The 25168-nt window shown below is 35.7% G+C and overlaps 1 protein-coding gene across 1 annotated transcript in view; it reads right to left on the reverse strand.

The window, feature by feature from the left end:
• Window positions 1–513: 513 nt before the first annotated feature.
• The window catches only part of LOC140149592 (gamma-aminobutyric acid type B receptor subunit 1-like), an 81182-nt gene continuing 56527 nt past the window's right edge, over window positions 514–25168 (reverse strand). Inside the window, exons 5-18 of the mRNA XM_072171669.1 lie at window positions 19306–19420; window positions 16008–16156; window positions 15066–15231; window positions 13241–13338; window positions 12383–12446; window positions 11017–11109; window positions 10438–10588; window positions 9214–9349; window positions 8427–8534; window positions 7781–7903; window positions 6132–6315; window positions 3696–3844; window positions 3029–3163; window positions 514–2063 (exon numbers count right to left, since the gene is read on the reverse strand). Of these exons, the coding sequence (XP_072027770.1) occupies window positions 1983–2063; window positions 3029–3163; window positions 3696–3844; window positions 6132–6315; window positions 7781–7903; window positions 8427–8534; window positions 9214–9349; window positions 10438–10588; window positions 11017–11109; window positions 12383–12446; window positions 13241–13338; window positions 15066–15231; window positions 16008–16156; window positions 19306–19420 (1752 nt within the window). The 3' untranslated portion in view covers window positions 514–1982. The remainder of the gene's footprint in view (window positions 2064–3028; window positions 3164–3695; window positions 3845–6131; window positions 6316–7780; window positions 7904–8426; window positions 8535–9213; window positions 9350–10437; window positions 10589–11016; window positions 11110–12382; window positions 12447–13240; window positions 13339–15065; window positions 15232–16007; window positions 16157–19305; window positions 19421–25168) is intronic.

The raw sequence follows: 25168 nt of genomic DNA on the forward strand, positions 1-25168 counted from the left end.
TTCCTTATTTTTTCAGAAAGATGGATCATGTGACGTTAAATGATGACATATTGCCTAATGTCTCATAATCCACTGAGCCCCTAAGGATGAGAAATCCTACGGGAAAACCGGCAGATTATCGCATTACTGAGCAGGTGATGAAACTGTCTAACAGTGAGTGGATGTTTAAAGTCATGTAATACTAGGAATATAATTACGGGCTGAAAAATGTATTGTCAATGCATCCTTCACCTTGCGATTATTATACATATTTGTCTATTACACTCGTACCTATAATATTGATGTAGAATGGGCTTCTGCCACCAACAAAATTAGCAATGTATTTTTATTCATATACTTTATTTATTATTAATACCGAAGATAGGAAAAGACATATAGGAAGTACAACCATACCACCACACCAAAAATGACTATAATCCATGAATGAGGTAGCTGTTAACGAATACAACTTCAAATCTTCGAATCTGATGGAATCGCTTGATTTGAAACCCTTTGTATTTTATACCTTTCAGTTGTTAAATATTTAGGTTTTTTTTTATAATTTTGTTTCTAAGTATTACACATATTTGACGTTATTTTCTCCTTTTTTTTATTTTTCATGTTGAGCCTCCTGCTGTGCGACTGTTCCTACGGTGCTCTGTGTTCTATTGTTCGTGTTGAGGCTCTTCCCAGCAAACACAAAAACGTTTTAAAAATGTTTTAAATAAGTTATATTTTGGCTTTTGGTTTAGGTAAAAACGTTTTAATAACATTAAAATGTCGGGTTATATAAAGGTAATGATAACGTTTTAAAACGTTTTGTATGAAAACACACTACAACAATATTTTTAAATGTTTTCACAAAATGTTATTGTAAACTATTTTTACAAACATTTTTGCCAAATATTGTGTCAATACTTAAATAACATTATGTTAAAATGTTTGAACCCAGCAAACACAGAAATGTTCTTAAAATGTTTTTTCAAAACCTTTTAATAACATTTAAATGTCGGGTTATACAAAGGTCATGAAAACGTTTTTAAAACGTTATTGAAAATATTTTGGGCAAACGTTTTTCGCAAAATATTTTTTCAACCCCAAAATAACATTCTGTTTAGAATGTTCTGTATCAAGTTTTCAAGAATGTTTTTGGAATGTTATTAAAACGTGTTTATACCCTTTATATAACCCGACATTTAAACGTTTTCTGTAAAACATTTTTGTTTGCTGAGCAGTAGATTATCAAAAATGTTTTTTAAGGTTATGAAAACGTTTTATACTCTTAATATACCCTTTATATAACCCGACATTTAAACGTTTTCTGACAACCTTTTATAACCTTTTGCGAATGATGTCGAAAACGTTTTGTGTTTGCTGGGTTGCTGTACGACTGTTACTACAATGCTCTTTGTTCTATTCTTCGTGTTAAGGCCCCTGGTGTGCAACTGTTCCTACGGTACTCTATGTTCTATTGTTCGTGTTGAGGCTCCTGCTGTGCGACTGTTCCTACGGTACTCTATGTTCTATTGTTCGTGTTGAGGCTCTTGCTGTACGACTGTTACTACAATGCTCTTTGTTCTATTCTTCGTGTTAAGGCTCCTGGTGTGCAACTGTTCCTACGGTACTCTATGTTCTATTGTTCGTGTTGAGGCTCCTGCTGTGCGACTGTTCCTACGGTACGCTATGTTCTATTGTTCGTGTTGAGGCTCCTGCTGTGCGACTGTTCCTGCGGTACTATGTGTTCTATTGTTCGTGTTGAGATGTTCCTACGGTGCTCTGTTTTCTATTGTTCGTGTTGTGGATTCTGCTGTGCTACTGATCCTACAATGCTCTGTGTTCTATTGTTCACGTTGAGGCTCCTGCTGTGCGAATGTTCCTACGGTGCTCTGTTTTCTATTGTTCGTGTTGAGGATCCTGGTGTGCGAATGTTCCTACGGTGCTCTGTTTTCTATTGTTCGTGTTGTGGCTCCTGCTGTGCTACTAATCCTATAATGCTCTGTTTTCTATTGTTCATGTTGAGGCTCCTGCTGTGCGACTGTTCCTACGGTGCTCTGTGTTGATGGATCTCTTTTGCTTTCAACATTCTGAAAGATAACATACATAAAACATAATTAAGTACGGGCAAATTAAGCAATTGAAAAGAAACACTTCACCCAGCCGTTGTACATACCAACTTGAGAAGTTTTAATCGTATTCATAATATTTTATCGTAGAAAGAAATATGGTTAATTTACGCATACATTTTTGGTAAATCTCATAATTCACTGTGGTTAAACCTGAGATATTCAGATGTCGTCATTTGACGTTACATCGATGCGTATATCCTTTAGCGAACATCGTTACTGCGCATTGCAAATTGGCGTGATGTCAAATGACGACATCTGAGGTCTAACGGCAATGAATTATGGGAAAAAAAAAAAAAGTCAATAGGAGAGATGAAAATATTGTGTCTGTAAATGTCGGTCCTATAGATTCGCACAATCTTTAGGTATAAAACGATAATTATTGTGAGATCCGGTACTGAAACAGATCACTAAAATCAACTGAACACGCAAATGCATAGCAATAAACAATTTTCGACGCGGGTAAAAAATAAGAATAAAGCTCACATAAAAAATATGTTTTTCTCCATTGCGCAGACCATTGTGTAGTTTCCATTCATTTTAGAACATTTAAAGTTAACAGTATAAATCATGCAAGTGTAAATTAAAATTCACTTTCACTCCTGGAAATTGAAAAATTAACAACTTACGTATTTCAAAGTGAGAAAATCTTCGCAACAAAGTAATTGTCAAATTAAGTCCAAATGGAATTTTTCATGCATATTGTGAATGTGCAACAAAATTTAATAAGAAGGAACCGGAAACACATAATGAACAGGTATCGACATGACAGAAAGCTGAATCTTGGTCAGCGATCCAGTTACCCCGATAGGAATTGCTTTATTCCGTGTGGAAGTAACTTGTGTTTTGACCAAGATTCTGTATCGACATAAAATCGTTTTATCTCATCTGATTAGATCATGCAATGTTGTACCAATAATATTTACCACATTTAGTCTTTGTCGTAATTCTTTGACATTCTTTTCTAACTCTCTAATCTTCTTGTCTTTATCACCTTCATCTGAGGTTGTAGGCATGGTTATCATTGTTCCTGTAGGATGCACTTCGTTTCGTGACCGGACCTGAAAATATTTTGACGTTCACTAGTGGTTTTATTGTGAAATGTGACAAGTTGTTGACAAAGAGGAAACATGCAGGTACCAAGTTATACCTTTGCCTTTTTAAATAGAGACAAAATATACCTTTTATACATGTTAAAAACTCTTGAAAATAGATCACGGTCTATATTAAAACCAGCACATTAGTGTCAATTAAGATCAATAATACTGGTCATATATTGTTTGGATATGTCCACAATATCTTACCACTGCTTCTGGTAGATGACGTTTATGGAGACAATGGTAGCCAGATCAAGACATTTACTGCCAGAATTAGTTACCCTTATTGTCTTAAGGATACAACTGCTTTCATTTTTCTAGACTTTGACAACTTTTTATGAACGTTAGAGCTCGGTAGATTTCCTTGTCGGTTTGCTTGTGCAAGATAAAGGTTTATCTCCCTGGAGGACAATAAACTAATCACTGATGTACCTAATACTTAGGTCGGTAACGGATGTCAGAATACGTTACCCTTTGGGTATCAGTGGTAACATACCTTGGGTAAGAAAATGAGGCATAATGTCCCTGTAGCAGAGACAAAAATAAATACTCCTGTAATGACGTAATGTGCATCAACATCATCCAATATTATACTAACTGGTACGCCCACAAAAGACAATATGACTATGTTATAAATGCTAATACCTGAAAACAATATAGAACAAACAGTGTTAATGTTTGGGGAACATGTACTGCTGTGAGCAATGTATGTTGTTTTGCTGATTATGGCAAAAGGAGACAGAAGAATTAGGCAAACTGTATGTTGAACATTCATTCAATATCCTATCGGCTTTACATTACATACTATATGTAAGTTAGGGGTATTACCAACACTCGGTAGTAAGCAGGCATGTTGACAGCAGATTATTATGGTTACATGTTCAACTTTAATATCTTAGACATAAAAGATCATTATCAAGACGGAGTCCATGTTTCTAGGCAATGTGTTGATCCCATCATGCAAAGCACTTATCTCATAAAGTGATGGCGCTATTTCACATCACGTTACACTATATAGATGGGAATGTTCTTTGCATGATAAAGATTAGATTAATGCGCGTATTCCAGTGCTTACAATGGCATAAGTAATAGAAATGTGTTTAACCACAACAGAAACGAAGACACCTTAGTCCAAAAAATGTCCAAATACCTTAATTTAAAATGGTCTTCAATGAATTAATTATTTTCTGCAAGGTATCAGGATAATGGACAGGAATGTTGCAGAAAGTTTAACTTGTGCAATAATAAGGTTATAAAGGACACTCAAGACAATGTTTTTGGTGTAATTCAAGATGAGCCGGTACCCTATTGGGTAGTCACATGACCTTTTTTTCTTCTAAGTACTCAATACCTTGAAGGAACTTTCTCTTCTACGGCTGACAATTCATCCACCGACACTTGCATGAATCATTCCCCACCGCCATTTGCCTGCTAACAAGCAAACCATTTGGCGACCATTGTAAAGGCATCTGGAAATTTTGTGGGGTAAAGTTTCTTCGTCTTTGCATTCAAACGGATTCCAGACTTTCCACCATTGCAAGCACTGGAACACGCACGTGTGTTACACACGTGATACCACCACAGGTAATATCTTCCATCCCATTGATTAGGCTTATCTTACTTATTTCATGCAAAGAACATTGCCATCCAGTACGTAGTGGATAAATGACCAACTTACAATTTACCGAATTCTTCTTTATTTAGCAATGTTGTAATATCGTTAAATGAATTCGGCAGAGTGACGAATCGAGCATTTTGAGCAAAATGAGTTACTGTATGCTTGTGATTATGTATCAGGCGATCTTTCATTTCCACCAAAAATTAATGATAAATCTTACTTCCCGACGTACATATTGAAATTGTGATTTGGACGAATCGCGCCTAAGTGCGATTAATGAATTTGACCAAAAGACGAATCGTATACTTAGCTGTTCAAAACAGGCTGATAAATTGTATAGTATAGCTGGAAATTTATAGGTATCTTCTATCCAGTGATAGCAAAATAACTACAAACATTCCCCACATGATATCGCTACATGGCTTAAATATGTCAGAGCGCCGTCGCAAAATTGGGAAATCACAGAAAATTATACACAAAATATAGGCCAATATTGTTATATCTACTCTAAAATTCTTGATTTCAAGTGGAGTTTTCACTAAATATTACGGGGCTGACTAATTATAACTTATATACCAAGTTTAGGAGATATAGCCTTAGGACAACCAGCAATTTTAGCATAAAATCCCCAAATCAAGGATGAGTGCTATAGTTTACACATAGTTGAACGCGGATTCGTCCCCGTATACAACTCTTTGCGCAGCAGTTGACACTTTTGGATTTAGCATAAAGCCGAATAGCTGTAAATACCTGTTTTGAGGAAATATCGATTGTTTCAGAACTTGCGAATATTGCAAATAATTAGGGTACATTCACTTCTATAATATACATTTCAAATGAGTGCTCACGAATGTTCTCATATTTTAGAAGGCCCGATGGAATGGTACCAATATTTTCAAACGCCGTTTACTCAGAACAGCGATTTTACGGATTCGTCACTCTGCCGTATTCATAACGATATGTACGAAGGCGGGGTGAAATAGGTACGCATTTGAATGCTTTGCGCAATTGTGCCAACTGTTTTGATTTCGTTGTTGTAGGTATGAGTGGTGCTGAATTCTAGATTACCCTAATTTGGGTCGAAGTGCTTGCATTCAGCAATATTTGTGGTATAATGTGCCTGCATACGCAAGTAACGCCGGACGGCCAGAGGAAGAGGTGGATCACACCGATTTTGACTGCCATTATTTGTGATTGAATTTAGGTGCAAAACAGTACGTGATGAACAAAAAACAACTCATAAATTAATGTGAACAGCATTAATGTGAATTAATTCTAAGTAATGCTCATTGGTCCCACGAAGAGGATACTTACCAATATATTTAGAATCATTTAGAGCAGGTACTGTAACCTTTCTGGTCTCATACGACAAGAAAGCTCCAAAAATGAGTAAAAGACCTTTGATACCTAAGAGGGTGCCCTCAAAATAGATTTGGTTGACTGATTCGCAGCTTATATGTATAGGTATTATAACGACATCTTCCTTGTCTGGATGTTGCTGAAGAAATAAATCGGTAACATAATTTTTATTTTGTGAATAACATCATTTTTGTGCTAGTAAAAGTTACTTACCGTCTTAGTGTTTTAAATATAATATAAAGTTTTGGACTATTAGTTATAAGGTGAACCGGAGGCATGGTACGGGTAACTATCGTGCCTGAAGTGTCATAATCTCATATTGAGCGAATAAAGTTTTTAAGGGTGGGTATGAACGTTTGGACAGTATTTATTGTGGGACATTAGAGCACATCAGACATATCGAATTGCATTCTGAATACGAAGAATGTCCTTCTGATATCAAATAATTTTCATTTTTGAAATTCTCAATGTAATACACATTTTATGGCAAATGATTAAAAATTGATATTTTTGATATCTAACAGTACTCGAAGTAAACTTTATAAATCTGATGATTTATACTTAAAGTGTATGTAGGTGGGATGAAAAGCCGACGATCAATTGAAAATTTTGACATTTCGTATTGAAGATATGGATTTTTTTTCCCAAAAAAACCAAAAAAAAATAGGTCTTTTTTGGAAAAAAATCCATATCTTCAATATGAAAGGTCAAAATTTTCAATTGATCGTCGGCTTTTCCTCCCAGCTACATACACTTCAAGAATATGTCATTAGATTTATAAAATTTACTTCGAGGACTGTTATGTATCAAAAATGTGAAAAAATATCAAATTTAAATAATTTGTCATAAAATTTGTATTATATCGTGAATTTCAAAAAATGAAAATTATTTGATATCAGAAAGACATTCTTCGTATTCAGAATGTAATTCGCTATGTCTGATGTGCTCTCATGTCCCACAAAAAATACTGTCGAAACGCTCAAAACGCTCATTCCAGATCCCTTAAGCATTTAAATTTTAATTGTTGCAAAAAAGAAATATATATATATATATTACAAAAATTGGATGACTGTTCCGTGTATTACGTCTTGCGTGCATTTTACGCGCCTGGTATACTTGAATCGCCTTTATACGCACTCACTGACTTGATACGAAAACATATCCGGTTAGTGGGGTTCTTTGACGTTTCCCTTAGTCTTGTGATAATTACCGGGGATAATTAATATTCATAGGGATGGTTTACAGGCATCTGGTATTCGCCACGATATGGGAATCAATATGACAATAAATGAGTGAATGTTAGAAATATCAAGGCGGTATTCTATTACAATGTATAAAGGTGGTTTCATCAGACTGGCAAATCATCACATCTGACTGTTTGCTTACAATAATATCTCAAGGCCTGATTGTACTTGACGCACTCATCACGCCCTCTTATGGCGGTTCCTGTTGCGTTTAAAACCAAGCAGTCAGATGTGATGTTGTTAGTCTGATAAAACCACTGGTGTAGGGGTGAACGTGTGAATCTAACACATTCATTTTCTTGGACAAAAAAAAAGAATCATATCCTTAACACCGTTGGCGGCGCATATTTACACACTTACCAATTCGTTTCCTCGTCGCTCTACTAACGTGACAGGATCTACTATTTCCCATAACGTCAACACGAAAACATCAATTAGTATCAAAATAGCCACAAGTCCTGCTAATTGGTAATCTTTAATGGACTAGAAAAAAAAAGAAAAAATCAGTTGCATTACTATAATAATTGTAATATATCAAATATTCGGAAAAAGACTGATATATTAAAATGCTGTGTTAATGGAGAAAAACAAAGTGGCCTGTCATTCGGTGATATCGTGATTATCGTCAGTCCATATTATTATGCTTACTCGATAAAGGCTACCATGAGAAAGCTATATGAATTACTTCAAACCATAGTGTAATTTATAACACACTTGAAAGTCGGTTATTTACTTCTACATTGAGAAGGTGTGTTGTGATTATTATGAAAGTGCATTATTAGTTGATGACCTTAGTTATTGGTTCAATTTCGACCCAAGAATCATCATAATGTTTAATTCATTTTATAAATTGGTTTTTGGAATATACATATTTTTCGCGGACTAGTGTCACCAGCTAGTCAGACTATCACAATTAATTAACATAATAATCAATTATCTTCTTATTGCGTAATAACCCAATTTCAAGTGTTGTATGGTTTGAAGTCATTCATACAGTAATACTTACCACCTTTTTCACGGTCTTTGAAGTAAAAATCTTGTGCACACGCCACGTTTTACTAAACATTGATCCAAATGCCAGCGAGAAACCCACACTTATAAACCATGTTGTTGTCTAAGAAACAAAAAACAAAAATATATATCAACATTATGTGACTATTATTCAGGTTTGAAGAAAAGTAGTGCTGACTACTGATTAGATGAACCTAGCGCAAGGTAGACTATGCCATAGTCGATTTTTGATAAATAAAAATACGTTATTAATCATGATGAACGCATTCAGTTGAACTCGAAATTATACTGATATTTATTAATTACATCAAAATACCAGTATAAAATGGTTATGAAAAAGTTTATATAATTATATTTGTGACAGTAAAAGTAAAGTATACGTAGGCTTATATTATTGAATGCAACATATCATAATGGCTTCAATACTGAACAATTCTAATTTTAGAATCTGCCAGTTTATTACGAGTTAAAAATCTGAAGCTAACATACAGAGGGAGTACGGTGACTGAAAAGATGATCAGTTGTGAAAATCTATCAATTGTGCACAAATTAATTAAATCGGAGTTTTAAGCTTAAATGCAATAAATGATCCATTTTTGTTCTTTTCCCATCTTTTGATAATGCGGGCCGATCGTTCTCGCCCACACACATTTTTACGACGGATTGGCGGTAATGACCTTGCGTGGTGGTCGATAAAGGAAAACGCAGATAGCGACTCATGATATTTTATATTCCGTCACATTGATATACTTTAATACTGTCAGTGTGTAAGAACGTCTTACCTTACACATCGCCAGTAAACCACTCAAGCTGTCAACGGTAGCCGTATCAAACCCAGCGAATATAATTGTCATATATGCCAATATGCCACCAAATATTAGGATATTATTCAGATTGGGACTCGACATCTTGATATTTCTGTGACAAATGAAAAGCCTTTATTATACTTTAAAATTGAAAAAAAAAAACCACAGTCATTAAAACAAAGTATTATTTGAAATCATACATCATAGTGACAAATAAAGGTACGTAGTCATATTTGTTGACATAGTGCATTCTACCTTATACATGGAGACCGACGTCAAAACAATCTGATTTTGAGATTTAAGTTTTGAATTACAATCTTGGGGTTTGGACAAAACAAATCTCAATGTTCGATAGAATACATGTGTCACATCCATGAGGGAAAGGCTACTACTGGATTGATAAGGCTGTCAATCAGGTCACACCCACTTTCTTGTGGAACCCTTTAGAGTTGTTTTTGAAATTAGCTCAACCTAGTATTTTCAACTAAAAATCGCAGGACTGAGGAATCCATAGGCGTAGATCGGGGGGTGTGGATGGGTGTGGGATAAATATTTTACCAGGGGGATGGTCCATACAATCATTCCCCAAGTCAAACTTATATTTGGCAATTTTAGCCCAAAGTCTTTGCGCGTTTCGCTCGCATCTATTCCACTTTTGCACCATATTTCAACAGTTTAGCTCCAATATGGTATAAATATTTGGCATGCTTCGCGCGCATTTGTACCATAAAATTCATTCTGTCGTCAAAAGATGCTGCATTCACTATACTTCCAGAAATTGTTTCCATCTCCACCCTTCACCCACACCCCAATGTCAAAAAAGAAATATACACCACTGGAGGAACCGAAAATCCATCGTTTTTCGTAACAGAGTTTAAAACTTTCTCTTTGTGTAAAATAATCGTTTGATTATTTAAAAAAAATTTTAACATTATTTGTGCCAATGTTTAGTAATGCATGTAATAAACATGATTAATGCAAGTTTTTGCAAGTAAATGAAACATCTTATAATAGCTTCGGATATTAAAGCTTTGGTAACAAACTAATCGGCATCCACGCGAAATTTCAACCACAAGCTAATTAAGATCACATCAGTTCAACTACAAATTGTGTTCTTATTCTCTGGTTAGGAATGACGACGTGAAAGATGCCTGACATTACTAAGTTTATACATGTAAGACAATCAAATGAATCCTTTACCGTTTATTCCTGTATGCGATATTAAACGCAAGAAACGCTGTAGCCAATATTATTCCTAGAACTGAGATCACTAACATTGCTGCAAAAACTGATGTAGATATAGTGATGTAATTTTCACGAACTTTGACAGAATCAGCTGGTGGGTTTCCTCCTAGAACACAATGGCATTAAGATAAACATCATGTTTAGCATGCACCTGGCTCTATATACATTCTAAATTTACTTGCAATCAAAATACTATCCATTAAACCCACTAAACCTTCCAACATATCTTGTAATAAATCAATGTGTTTTGATGCGAGTTTTAACCAAAATAAAATTGCATATGGAAAACACCGGTTCAAGCATTTTGATGTGCGTTTCTGGGCAATTGTAACAAACAAATAGTTTGCATGGGGAGAAAAGATACCCGTTCAAACATATGGCAAAATATCTCAAGATAATATTGATCACTTGATTTGCTTAACTTACGGATTGGGAGTGACTAGTTCCCTTTTATATTTAGTTTTTGAATTTGTTAACAAAAACTTTACCAAGTTCAGTTTATTAGGGCTAAAACAGAAAATATGTGTACAATACCTTCCCAATATACTGGTGGGTTATTGGTCCAGACCAATTCATGCCCTGCTTTATTTGAGGGGTTATAACGACCAACTTGGATTTCAGAACCATCTAAAAAAACCAAAGAGCCATACATTCAACAAAAGGTGACAGTTTTGAATCATCTAAAAAAATCAAGGTGACTATAATGACCGCAAGGTGTTCACCCAACGCAATGCATGCACTAATTGTATTCGCTGTCGAAGTGACGTAATAAGCGGATTAACTACCATAGCAATGGATGAATACATTATTTTTGACTATATCGCCTTTCACTACAACGTTCACGCGTGACCTATGCATTGAACGATATAATTCTGATCACTCGCACCTGTAAGATAAGTGTCTTTGAAAAGAGCGGTATTGTATTCATTCTATGATTGCAGACATACACAGGTGATGAGTGCAACCTGCTTGTAGTGCAGGGCGATATAGTCAAAATTGTATTCGTCCATTGCCATGGTAGTTAATCCGATTAATTACGTCACTTCGACAGCGAATAGAAAGCTATAGAAATCAATAGTATCGCTGTCCAAATACGACAAATCCCTTGGTCCAAGCATGAAGCCTTCATGGTAGGACCAAGCATCCTTCATGGTAGGACCAAGCATCCTTCATGGTAGGAGCAAGGAGTGCTTAGCCAATCACAGCCAAGATTTACTTCAGCCAAGCCCAAACAGCCAATCACACGCTTCAGCGTAATGCTTGACGCTACCATGAAGGATGTGCCTTCACACTTGGACCAAGCAGTCTTCTTTTAAATCTGTATTAAACTTCTATCGCTTGGTATTTCATAACTTCGCTGTTTTCTCCATCATTTGCCGTCATTGTCATCTCAAATTAAAGAGAACATCTTTAAGCACATTATGGTCACATTGATTTTGTGAAAATATACCCTCATTTTTGCTGGAAGGTATGATTCACAGACTGCTACCTTCTGGTGCTCACTGTGCATTGTAATTACAATTTATTGCAAGTAAACATTGTATCAATAAAAGGTTGGCAACAAAAGGGTGCATTGTTCCCATATTTTATGCAAAAAATATCGATTCATTGGTTCTGAGTTGCAGACAATGTGAGAACATTCCTGCATTTGAACTTGAAAAATCATAGCACGCACTAACATTCGATACGGTATTACACATCTTAATTCAATTGAACATAAATGAATTGATTTAGAGAAATAATAGATGACGTGGCTTTAATACATATCACTTGAGCAACTATCTTCTTAACAATTGAGCAACTATCTTCTAAATAAATAATACTGTCGGTCTTGCAAGGCACTTCCCAGGGACACTTCGTGCCGACACTCAGTTACGATTTGAGAGTGTAAATAACGTACTTTGATTTTGTTCAATCTCCATCAATCCGCGTCGATCACCCGATGATGTAAATTGCACTGGCCCCTGAAATGACAACAGAATGGATATGCATAAAAGAGTATATTTATCGGAACAATGTTAGCTGCTCTAAGTCAAAGTATTTATTCTCACAGCAAGGGTTTCTTGATATAGTGTACAGGGCAGCAATTGTCTTCTGTCTTTATGGATACGCCCTTCTTCTTCTTCTTCTTCTTCCTATATACGTACGTGCATACCTTGTTGGATTCAAGCGACGAATTTATATATAGACATTTCTAATTGACCAGATTTAATGTTGCGTGCACAAAGGCTCGAACACATTAACAATTAACCGGCAATTAAGCGTTGGTATACGTGTAGATACTTGCTTCAGTGCGTTATATCGATGGTTTCATCACGTCTTACAATTGACCGAATTTTTATCATCCTTGGATTTCATGATTTATTACAATATTCAAGATCATTGTATAAGTCTTTACAAATCAAATCAGGCATACATTCCGGTAATTACAAACATTAACGATTTTAAGTTGTACAATATATTAAAAAAATAACATGTTATTCATTTATTTCATTGTTTGCCCAAGCTTTGGAATGTTATTGTGATGTTCCACTGTGATGTTCTACTTAGAAAGATACATTGGCATACAGTCAGCAAGAAGGTCGTGCATACTGCTGCATTCCAATACACTTGCATTATCTCGACTATGTATCAAAGGTACGAAAGGCTGGCTAATGCATTGCTGTTTAATGCCAATAAGTAAATTGAAATTAATTTATGTCATTAAAATACCATCACATCCGTTGTACAAATTGGCATTCTGTTCTATTCTACTTACCGAAACTCCTTCAAATCGGATATTCTCTATAATACTGAAGAATAAATCCGTTATATTGCTTTGGTCGTAAGTAAAATTAGCAACAGTCAATGAAGGGTCTATAATGTAAGGAAATAAAGGACACGGATAATAAGGATTGAACAATTGTCCAAGTATATTCTTGCTCGTTGCTCGTTTAAATACTATTTATAAACATCATCTATGTATTTATAGTTGGACTGCCCTTTAGACATCCCTGTATTATTTACTGTTTTATATAGATTTTAGTTAGTTATTCATTCACCATATAGATAATGTAGCTAAGCCAGTTTCAATGAGAAAATAAAATTTTAATGCTCTTTGATTATGGTATTACAATGTTAAACCCATATAAATACAAATATATTGACAATGCTGTTCAGAAAGGTTTTATGGAGAAGATTATCAGGATGTGTGGAACCTGACTAGATTTGCAAAATGCATATGGCACTGTACCACACAATCTTATACAATTTGCATGGAATGGTACCATGTGCCAGAACACATTAGAAAGATCATCTTCTATTATTACGATGAGCTTTTCATCAGAGTGAAAACTGAAGATTGGACCACAGAATGGATTAAATGTTGTACTGGTGTTTTCCAAGGTACCCATGTCTTGCATCTTATTCCTAGCAGTCCTCAACCGGTGTCTGGATCTTCTTGACCAATCCAGCCACCTTGGATACCGCATGAGTAGCTCAGACCTTACATCGTTAGCCAAGGCATATGCAGATGATCTGACCCTTGTAGTAAAAAGCCCAGGAAGTTAACATTGTCAACAACTTCCTCAGCTGGACAACAACTATGAAAGCCAAACCATCCAAATGCAGATCTCATGCGATGAAGAAAGTAATTCCAAACGTAGAACAGAAGTTGAATGGCCACAAGACCCAATATGTAGCTTACAATCCTCAGCTACAAATACAGATGATCACCTATATTAACAACCAGCCCATCAGAAACTGTCAGTCATGCTGAAAACTTTTGATAAAAGTCAACTGAATGGAATCATGAAAATGTGGATATACAATCATATGATTATCCCAAAAATGACATGGGAGTTCACTATATACAATCTCCCAAAAACCTACATCGAGAACCTGGAGGCAACCTCTACGAAGAAAACCAATCCTAGACACTGCCTCCAAAACAGCTCTGAGAGCCAGCTACATCATCTGGATATGCAGAAATACAAAGGCATTCCGACAGATAAAGTTTATACCAACACCATCGATATGCACTGGGGGAATGGGGAAGGTTGAGCTCATAAACCGGTTAACCCGCCAAAGTCTGGTCCTAAGTCCAGAGACCCCAGTGCACATTATACTATGAAAATAGACTTCGATGGTGACAATGTTGATGTTTTACCAACGACTATTCCTCAACGACAATTTTCATAGCTATACACTAGTCCTGCCTGCTGCTTTGCACCCCGGGTGGACCGTTGCAACGGTGTGGCACTTGCTAGTATAACTTAAGCCCTGTTATTCATAGGCTTAAGTACAAGCTGATTTTACAAAGTGATTTTTCCAATTTTGTCATCTTCCAAGAGAGAACTACACCAGGAGTGCTCATCTTAAGAAGGGTGAAATTTAGACTCCGAAGATCACCGCGCTGGTGATCTACCAATAAACGACCCTTCAAGTTCTGTACTAATGATACGGTACAAGCTTCAAAATGTTCCAACAAGTGCGTCAAGAGATAAGAGAGAGCAGAAGTACACCAAGAAAGCGTACACATGATATAATGACACATTCCTAAATATATATTTTTAATATTATGCAAAGTATTAATGTGGGCTTACCAAGTTCTTGTAACATCTGGTTAGCCTTTTGAAGCGTTAATGCAATAGTCCAGGCACCATCATATCCTAGTGAAGACTGTCTCCATCCTGTGAGAGATTCTAAATCATCAACTCCGTAAGTGTCATTCACAAAGTCACCGAGCTGTTCTAAGAATTCGGCAGCAGTCTTGATAAAAAGTATAAAATTATAAATAAATATATAATGTAAACCACATACTTAGAACAATGTCTTACAACAATGTACAAGGAAATGATGATCTTAATATTTTTTAGTTCTCGTATCAAAAAGGGTTGAAATGCCCGACTTGAAACTCGATAGGTGGTGAGGTAAGGGGGAGGGGGGACAAGATCATTCGACAAAGTTCAAACAGTCTGTGATCAAATCGGGAATCGGAAGCGTTAATGAAATAGTCCGTAATAGCAGACATCTAACAGGATTAATTACCATATGTGTCACCTGTGTAATGATAGATTGACTAGGATACCGCTCTTTTCAAAGACACTAATCTTACACATAGGCTTAGGAACCGGGGGCTTGTGCGGGCTCTACCCTCTCAATTAATTTTGGTGTGGGGGATCAGCCACCCCCCCAATAATTCTTGATGAAGTAAAAAAATTGTGACCAGATATCGGGAAAATGGGTGTTTTTGACCTATTTTTCGCACAATTTCCTGACACCAAGGGGGCAAACCCACGATGGGGTACCATTTTTGGGGGTCAGCCCCCGCCCTCTCCATGTTGAAAAACTTCCTAAGCCAATGTTACAGGTGACATACTCATCATGATGTGAAAAACTATAGAATTACGATCTCAGTCTTGATAATCTATTCTAACTGCAATACATTAAAAAAGTAGTGTAAATCCATTGTTATGGTAATTAATCCTGTGGCTTCACTACTTCTCCAAAGAAGAATGCATGGATTTCTTTATTGTTCAACTTACTATTCCAGTGATCCCTGGTTCTTCACTGACGCTATATGATAGTGCATCGTTGGCCAAGTATCCCTCTACAGCTTGTTCCATTTCTTGAACCGTGCAACCCTCTGGATTGGATTCATCTATTTGCTTCCACCAATCAGCGCCATACCAACCTGAATGGAAGTAAAGAACGGATCGTTTCACAATTGAGTGTTTCATTAGTCATATAAAATGTATCAACCTCTAGCCAAAAGTGGGTTGCAATCCATTTTTGGCAAGCCGAGAAGGGGGGCGAGTGATTTTTGGTACACATTCATGGATCACCTTTTAAATAAAACGCTATAAAAAGGCATAGAAAAACAGTATGAAAACACTTTAATATGCGCTGGCAATACATACCTGCAAATTGGGATCCCAAAATTAATGATAGCCAGTGTGCAATTATGACACGCATAAGTCGCTTTGGTACATACGATTCTACTGGCTACACACCTGATGCTGCTAAATTTTTCCATCCAATACTTTTGACAAAGGTTTACAAAAACGTGTCTTTTGTTTTCAGACTTCCCTTCAGAATATTTACATTCTAATTTGATTAGTTCTTGCTTAAATGAAACTGGTATTATCAAATTTATTTAAAATCTCATAGGATTTCCCATTGATTTCTACTTTATGAAGTACCGGTTTAACAGGAATTCCATTTAAAAATATCAATTGAAAAACAAGCCTTGATCGCTTATAAGTTAAGGCCACTAAATATTATGATTTGCTGTTTTAAAACTTATGATTCAATTACAATTTTTAATCATTCATAACCACAGGGGAACTTGTCAGTATTCGTACACTTTACAAATACTATTTTGTCACACGCTTGTGTTCAATGAATTCAATGAAAAAACACTTGACTTGGCCAGTCACAAGGTCTTTCACTCCCATTGTCCCGCATTTCGATTTGGATTTGGAAGATACCTTCTCTTAAATAACAGTATTGCGAACCACCAGCATCCATAGTTCGATGTAGAGAGTCTTTCCTATTCAGAGGAAATATTGCAATTACACACCTTATTGCCTTTTAACAATAACCAATGACGTTAGCACATTTCAGAGAAAATGTAAGAAAAGGAGGGAGAACAGAATTATATCCTTGAGATAATCCCGTTGGTAATCCTGTCGCACCTATTCATAGTCCTTTATTCTCAAGTGGTGGGTTAACCCACAATTAACAATGAGAGGACATTCCTGAACCTCGTTCAGTTGGGGATGATTTGAAGTGACCGCCAATTATGACCATTAATACCAGCAATGTGAAAAAGGAAATAATGTGTTGCCAAAATAATGTACCCTTTTACGGAAGGAGCAAAGTTCAACAAGTTATAACTCCGCTTCTGCAGTAGGCCCCTACGAATGTCAGCGGCGAATGTCAGGTTATTATTTCCCAGTCTTTAAAACAAAATTGCAGGCAGAGGTGGGAATCGATCTTGGTACCTCCCGGTTAAACAGCACTGTGCAAGACCACTAAGCCAACTAAATATCTGTTGTGAGATGTGTGACATTAGTCTTTGATATTGCTTAAGGGGGCACTACACCCCTGGCCAATTTTGTGCTTATTTTTGCATTTTTTCAAAAATTATAGCGCATTGGTGACAAGTAAGATATGTATATTATAGGGGCAATGACTACAACTACTACACTGAAATTTTTATTTCAGCACAGACAACAGTTGTGGAGTTACAGTCAAAAATGAGAAAAAACCAATATTTGATCAATAAATCCATAATTACTTGTCTTGAGTCACTGAAATCCCAGTGTAGTAACTGGATTTCTTGCCCCTATAATATACATAACTTTTGTCACCAGTGTTATATTATTTTTTGAGAAAAATGCAAAAATAGTCACAAATTTATCAAGGGGTGTAGTACCACGTTAATGGAACAAATCGCGGAATTAAATCAAATAAAAGAAGTAGATTCTTATATAGCGGTCAAATTTGATAAAAGGGGAAATATTTGTTCCTGCTCTGAAGAAAATATAGGTTAGAAAATTATCAAATAAATTTAAATTAAAAATTGAGATTTTATATTTCTTTCTTTCACGAGGCGGCATTATCACATACAAACACTGTATAAGCTAAAAACTCGATCCTCATCACTAGATCCTGTCATAGCTCAATGGTAGAGCATCAGACTGCTGATATCAATATCGTTGGTTCGAGTCCTCCTGCCAGCAATGGTTATATTTATGATTTAATGCTACGCTAAAATTTGTTCAATTTTTTTCGTTTATTTATTTATTTATTTATTTATTTATTTATTTATTTATATATATATTTATTTATTTAATTATTTATTTGTTTTTGTTTATTTATGTAAATAATTTGATATATTTGAAAAAGGTATTTAAGCAATTTGAAATTTTGATTTTATAATCATATGGGGTCATTTTGAACCCCCACCCCTCCCAAATTGCCAAACGCACAACACCTTGTTTGCAGTAATGATCAGTACGTCCATGTCATCATCATAAAAAAAACATTCTATGTATACCTGACGCCGGCAACTAGACTATAAAAAAAATAGTATCACATCGTTCCTGCTCAATCAAAATAATACTTGCAAATAGATCAAAGTTTAATCATCTAATCCAATAATATAGACCTGTAATATCACCTGTAATATAGGTGATCATTGTTTACGGTAATGGTTGGGATTAGTGTCCGATCTCTGTAATGTAATGTAAATGAAGCATATTGATATGCAGGAAGAATCGATCAGGGCGCTTGCTTTATTGTCCTGGGATGTAGGGCCTAGTGCGAACTGCCCAAGCTGATTGTTCATTTAGTATCATAATCTATTAGGGAAAGATAAACACTATTCAAAATATCAATATATAAGAAGAAAGGGATTTAGAGATTTGTAATTGAGTCATGCATGATTTAACAGTTCTTTCCAAACAGTTCTTTCCAAAACCCAATCGTAATGCGGGAAAACTCACGTAGCTCACAGATATATGCGTCACTCGACATGCATTAGGGAATTACCTCCCATAAACCGTCCAAAGAAACCTTTTGAAATGTAATTTTATCAACTAAATAACTGAAATATATTCAAATGAAAAGAAATTAAATAAAATGAATTGAAATGCAACTGTTGAAATGAAATGAAATGAAATGAAATGAAATGAAATGAAATGAAATGAAATGAAATGAAATACAATGCAATGAAATGCAATGAAATGAAATGAAATGAAATGAAAGCAATACAATGCTGCGCAATGCAATGAAATGAAAATAGATATAATTGAGACAAAAATACGTCAAAATTACCATTGATAATCCACAGATATTTGGCACCAAACATCCTTTGCTTGTATGCAGCGCAGAAGACGAGCCTCGCCTTGTCTTCGTAAAAATTTCCAATGATAATTCTTGCTCCTTGTCTCTGTAGGGCATAAGCATTTTATAAAATAAAATTCCCAATAGAAATGGTAAACCTTGACAGGACAGGGGAACACTAAAGAAACAAAAGTATGAAAGGTGTGTTTCTGGTTCTTATTGTTGCTTATTTTATCATTAGTGAATAACCGATAGGAATTTTTTTTACTATCCTCTACCATGTGATAGACGACAGGCATGTCCAATATGTTGAGTAGGTTATTTCTAGTCAGTTAAATATTATCGTAAGAACTATAAACTCTTTTATTGCGCAAAAATGAAGTTACCGTCTTAAAAACTCCCCTGATATTCTAAGTGAACGAAACTTGTTTAAAACTTCACACACGGCTTCAATTGTGAGTACTGTACGCGCGTGTAAGTATTATGCACTATACAGTCTGTCTCAATAACAATATTGTGCACGTAAAAAGCGCCTCTTTGGCAACCAGAAAATACCGTTGTGACATAATGCTTACATAAACGTCAATGGCGTAGTCTTAGCTCTCAAATGCCGTATGTTTTTTCAATTTGCTTGTTTTAATCTCATATGCTTAGTTAACAACAAAGGGTAAAACATGTAAAAAGAGGGCTGTACATGTAAATCAATGATAGCATCAAGTTTATCAAGAGTTCCATCGTGAAATCAAAAGAATGCATCAATTACACGACAACAGAAATTGTTTTTACTGTTTTTACTGTTTTTACTGTTTTATCATGATACATGTCTCATATGATTCTCCTTTTCCACTTAAAACAGATTAAAAGATAAATAGACATTTCACATGCTGCTGTAAAATTAAATACATGTGCTTGTCAATGATTTTATCATGGTAGCTACAAATATTGCACACTAATATAGATTAATGAACGCGTATTACTTGTTGGGAGAGATATTAGTCAAAATAATGCACGCGCGCTGATGTTGATGCGTCTAATGCATGAGCCCCGAAGGGGAGTGCATTAGACGCATCAACATCAGCTATCATTGATTTACATGTACACTGTACATGTATATCAGTGATAGCTGATGTGAGGAAAAGTGGCACAATTGTGATTTTACCCTTTCGTTGTTAACTAAACATAGATTGAGATTGGCTCGAGATTAAAACAAGCAAATTGAGCAGAACAAAGGGCATTTGAGAGCTAAGACTGCGTCCTTGACGTTTATGTAAGCATTATGTCACAACGGTATTGTCTAATTGCCATAGAGGGCGATTTTTACTTGCACAATTTCTTTTTGAGGCAGGCCGTATACGCATATAACGCGCTACACCTCAGAGTATTTCGCGTTACCAATATTCGTGATGACGTGTAGACGTCTACGACCTGATAGACGACACTCAAAATCATGCGAGTGTCCAATCAGATTATGTGTCTATAAACTATACCACTCCCACTGAATAGGAATCTGCATTTAAAGCCGTATTATAACATTTCTGTAAAAATAGATTAGTATTTATTTTCCATAAAATGTTAGCTTTTACTGTCAGATATGTCCCTTTTAATTTTGAGCCGAACAAGGGAGGTAAAGCATAGAAAATTGGAATTTACTACTAGCGCCCATCCATGTTACTCCCGCAGTTGTAATACGGTACGATCAGAGTATATTTATTGACTAAAGTGCATTACAATCGTGTAAAACCAGGGTGTTCTCCTCAGCAAATGTTATAACATTATGGCTTTAATTATATTCACATAATGGTGATATGGGACCTGTTTCGCCTTCACCTTCTCTATCGCCCCTCTCTCACTCACTCTCATCTTTTTACTAGTGATCCGTGAATAAACAACGATAAGATCGAGTGCGTTTTATTTGCTTGATTGTTATTACTGATAAATTGATATTGAAGATTGTCAACTTAAAATGTTATTAATAGACCAAACAAAGATGATAAGAAGGGCAAATATGACAATTTTCGTTCACTAAATAAAAAAACGCTTGATAGTGCGATATTAATTTCTTTTAGCAGAAATTGCACGGGTGGATTGATTTGCCTAAGAAAGTAAATCATCATGTCATGTCAACAACAAAATATGGCTTGATTGGCACTAACTTCTGAGTACTGTCAACACTCCAGATGGTGTGGCTTTGAGTATTCACGCCGTCAGGCACGGCGAGGATAGCTTTGAACACAGATAACTACAAGAGATTAATATGAACGTATGGATCATTTTAGCTGCAGTATGACACTGCACTATAGTATGAAATGAAATCGGAAGGGGCGCGAAAAAAGATTGAATAACATTTTGGTTCGATTCGGAAAGATGGGACGAAAAAGACCGCGATCGATAGATCGATCAATGACACACGTTGACCACCGGTCACTTCCACACATCATCATTCCTATATCTTCGTGTCAGAAATTGCCATGATAGTAGGGTGAATTCACCAGCTCTTCAACAGATACCCGCTTCTTCCTGCTTACGAATGCAGCATTGCCATTTATCAGCTGAAAGTACACATTTTTACGATTTGCGCATCCTCATTATCCTCTTTAACGTTGCCAGCTCAATAAAATTCTATATTTCGTCAGATTTTGTTTTCAAGACGCACGTTGTTTGTTCAATACGCACATTAACGCTTATCACATTCTTTCAACACATATATTCAACTGCAAGTCTTACAAAAGTTTTGTACAAAAAGCAAAAATAGCGGTTTATATATTAAAGGGTTTGAGAATATAATCACATTAAAAGAATCTACAGCATATTATCACAACATGTAGTCTATTTTCATTAATCCATCCCAATATGCAACGGAGAAATGTGATCTTATTGTTCCCGAGTTTGCAATTCTATACAGACCTTTGAAAGACTCGACCTTCAACAATTCAACGACAATAGATTTAGCCTATTTATTTGATAGATAAAACTCATAGCTGAATCTAAATACATCATATCGCTGAGCATTAGCGATTGATTTTTACCCAATGATTAGTTTTAACTAATTGCTCATCGAGTACAATTATAAACTCATTTTGTAATAGAAGCTACTCTCAGCAGCCGGCAGGCAGTTTATAAAGACATGCGCTTTGATGACTATACAAAATAATTCTTTACCTAGCGTGGACGATGTGTTTCATTGAGAGGAACATGTTAGGCCTTGCAATTTGACATCACTTAATCTGTTTGACTTTGCAGATACAACTTGACTTTTGACAAATTATGTTTAATCGATCAATTTATCGATCATTCCTATCCATTTCGATTAATTCTCCACGCGTGCAGCATTTGTGGGGATCAACTTATTATTATCAAAGTAATATATTTCCCTGATGAAAGATTTTTCCCAATTTCTAAAGCATATCATACGGGGCTATATACAGGCCTCAAAATAAGAAGACAAATTCAAGGGTCCTCTGGTCCCTTGCCTTTGAAATTTCAAGGGTCCGCACGGGGGGGTAGTGCCCCCCTGACAAAAAAAATGAAAGAAAACGTGCCCCTCTGACAAAAAATGAAAGAGAAAATCAGGAGGGAAAAGGAAAAGAAAAAGAGCAAGGAGCAATATTCAGGGCCAAAATAGTGTAAAATACAAAAAATTTCGCGCTACGCGCGCACATTGTAGCAATAAAGCTTTTTTTAAGCCGGATAATGGGCAAAAATAGTGTAAAATACCATTTTTTCGCGCTACGCGCGCACATCATCCCAATAAGGCCCTTTTCGGCAAGCTCGCAGACATACAGTCTCTATGTATTGTATGATGCAACTGCAATTTTTTCCGTCTGTGCCCCAAAAATTTTATTATGCCCCCCCTGATCAAAAAAGCTGGCTACGCCCCTGATTTCATGCCTAATTTTAACACCGGAATTTAAAAAAAATAGGTATATCCAAGCACTATGGTTTTATCTGCAATTACTGAAAAAATATATCTGTTTCTCATTAGACCTAGAAAATTAATTTCAAAGCAAAAACAAAAAGTGTATCTCAGAATTGTGTTAATTTTAACATGTGTCGATCGACTTTCAGCTCGACTATGCATAAAAATGTAAGTGTGGTCATTAGTGTTCTGAGTGATTTGTCGTGATTTGTCGTTTTCCACCACGGTGTTCCTTTTTATCAAATATGTTCTACATGTATCAGGACAATTCTAACCTTGTGTTAGTAATAGTCAACGTGGTCAAATACAAAATCAATTATAACTTGTGTGTTTGTTCCAGTCACAAGAAGGTCAAATTATATTAGGGGGAGACGAATTAAATTTTATTTCGCAAATGAAAAACCTATACTGAAACACTGCTGAAAATAAGCCAATACACGCAGAACGCGAGTCAGTCGATAGCTATTGTCGATGGCTAATAAGGCGCTTAATTAAGGTCAGGTCTATTGCAAAAACAAGTTTATCTCTATTCGAAGAGAATAATTATTACATGTTGACACTCATTGCAATTTTTTATGCGTATTTCTCCTGAAAAAAGAGAAATTGTGTGGGTAAAGTTTGGGCTCGTACGTGTTCTTCCCCGGTTTGAAGCGAAATTAATTTTCAAGGCAGCGGGCTATGACGTAAGTAAATGAAGCGGACACTATATCATGCTCTCATTTACTTGTGTGACAAGTGTGACATTAGCAACAATGAGTTGTACTATTATTTACCGTAACAATGCTGCATAACAATATGCAGACTATTGTTCTCATTTCGGAAACAAAGCCTACACAGTATTGTTACCATGCGTTTGCTTTGTAATATTTCATCCAACTGAAACTATAATAACTATAGCATTGCAATATCGCACAGGGAAATCAGATACATGAGTTTGTGGACTTAACACGGTTTATATGCTGGTCTCAGATTGATCACGATGAAATTCTAAGCTCAAACTATTTATTTATTTTTAGTCCTAATATTTCTCATGATAATGATATACATATGAATTGTAATATCACAAATTTCTATGCATTGAGAATGTTTATAATCCCTTCTCGCAAAGCAGGCACAGTCATTCCATGACGTCGCCTTTATTTAGGCCAAATATGTCGCGTTCGAAGGAACTCATCGCTTAAGTTGGTTTTTCCGGAATATCAATTTTAAACGTCTTATTTTCTCAAAAAAGGAGTCATTTTCATTGTCCTCATAATATTAGCTTGCCAATGATATGATGTTGTTTTTGCAATAGACCTGCCCTTTAAAACGATCGAATTCGGTGTTGAAATTAGCAACAAAAAAAAATTCTCGGTCAAATGAAAAGCAATGATTTTCATTTCTTCGGTAAATGTCAGGAAGAACTTGCAGGCGCACACTAGCACATTTAAAATGATATTATAACGGGCAGATACAGAGAAAAATCGTAATTAAAACTAAGTATATTATACGCCGGGATTATACGCAACTCATCAATCCTGTCTTCCAGATGCACTGCTTTCACCCTGTGATATTTAAAACCAGCAGCCCACGTAGACATTCTGAAGAAAAGGTCCTGTACTCTTAAAGAGCAAGTTGACCAGATAGAGGACAGCGATAGCAATGTAATAACATATGAAGACCTGAGCGCAAGAAGACCGTAAGTCTATATTTGGCATTTTGAGATATGATCGTTTAAGGGGTACTACACCCTGTGGTAAATTTGTGACTATTTTGCATTTTTCTCAAAAATAATAACACACTGGTAACAAAAAGTTATGTATATTATTGGGGCAAGGAATCTAATTACTACACTGAAATTTCAGTGACTCAAGACAAGCGTTTCAGTATATGATAGGAAATCTAGCGGTACCTTATTACTTATCATAAATAACGAACTGCTTGTCTTGGGTTACTGAA

The sequence above is a fragment of the Amphiura filiformis genome, chromosome 4 (genome assembly GCF_039555335.1).
Source record: "Amphiura filiformis chromosome 4, Afil_fr2py, whole genome shotgun sequence".
Lineage (NCBI taxonomy): Eukaryota > Metazoa > Echinodermata > Ophiuroidea > Amphilepidida > Amphiuridae > Amphiura > Amphiura filiformis.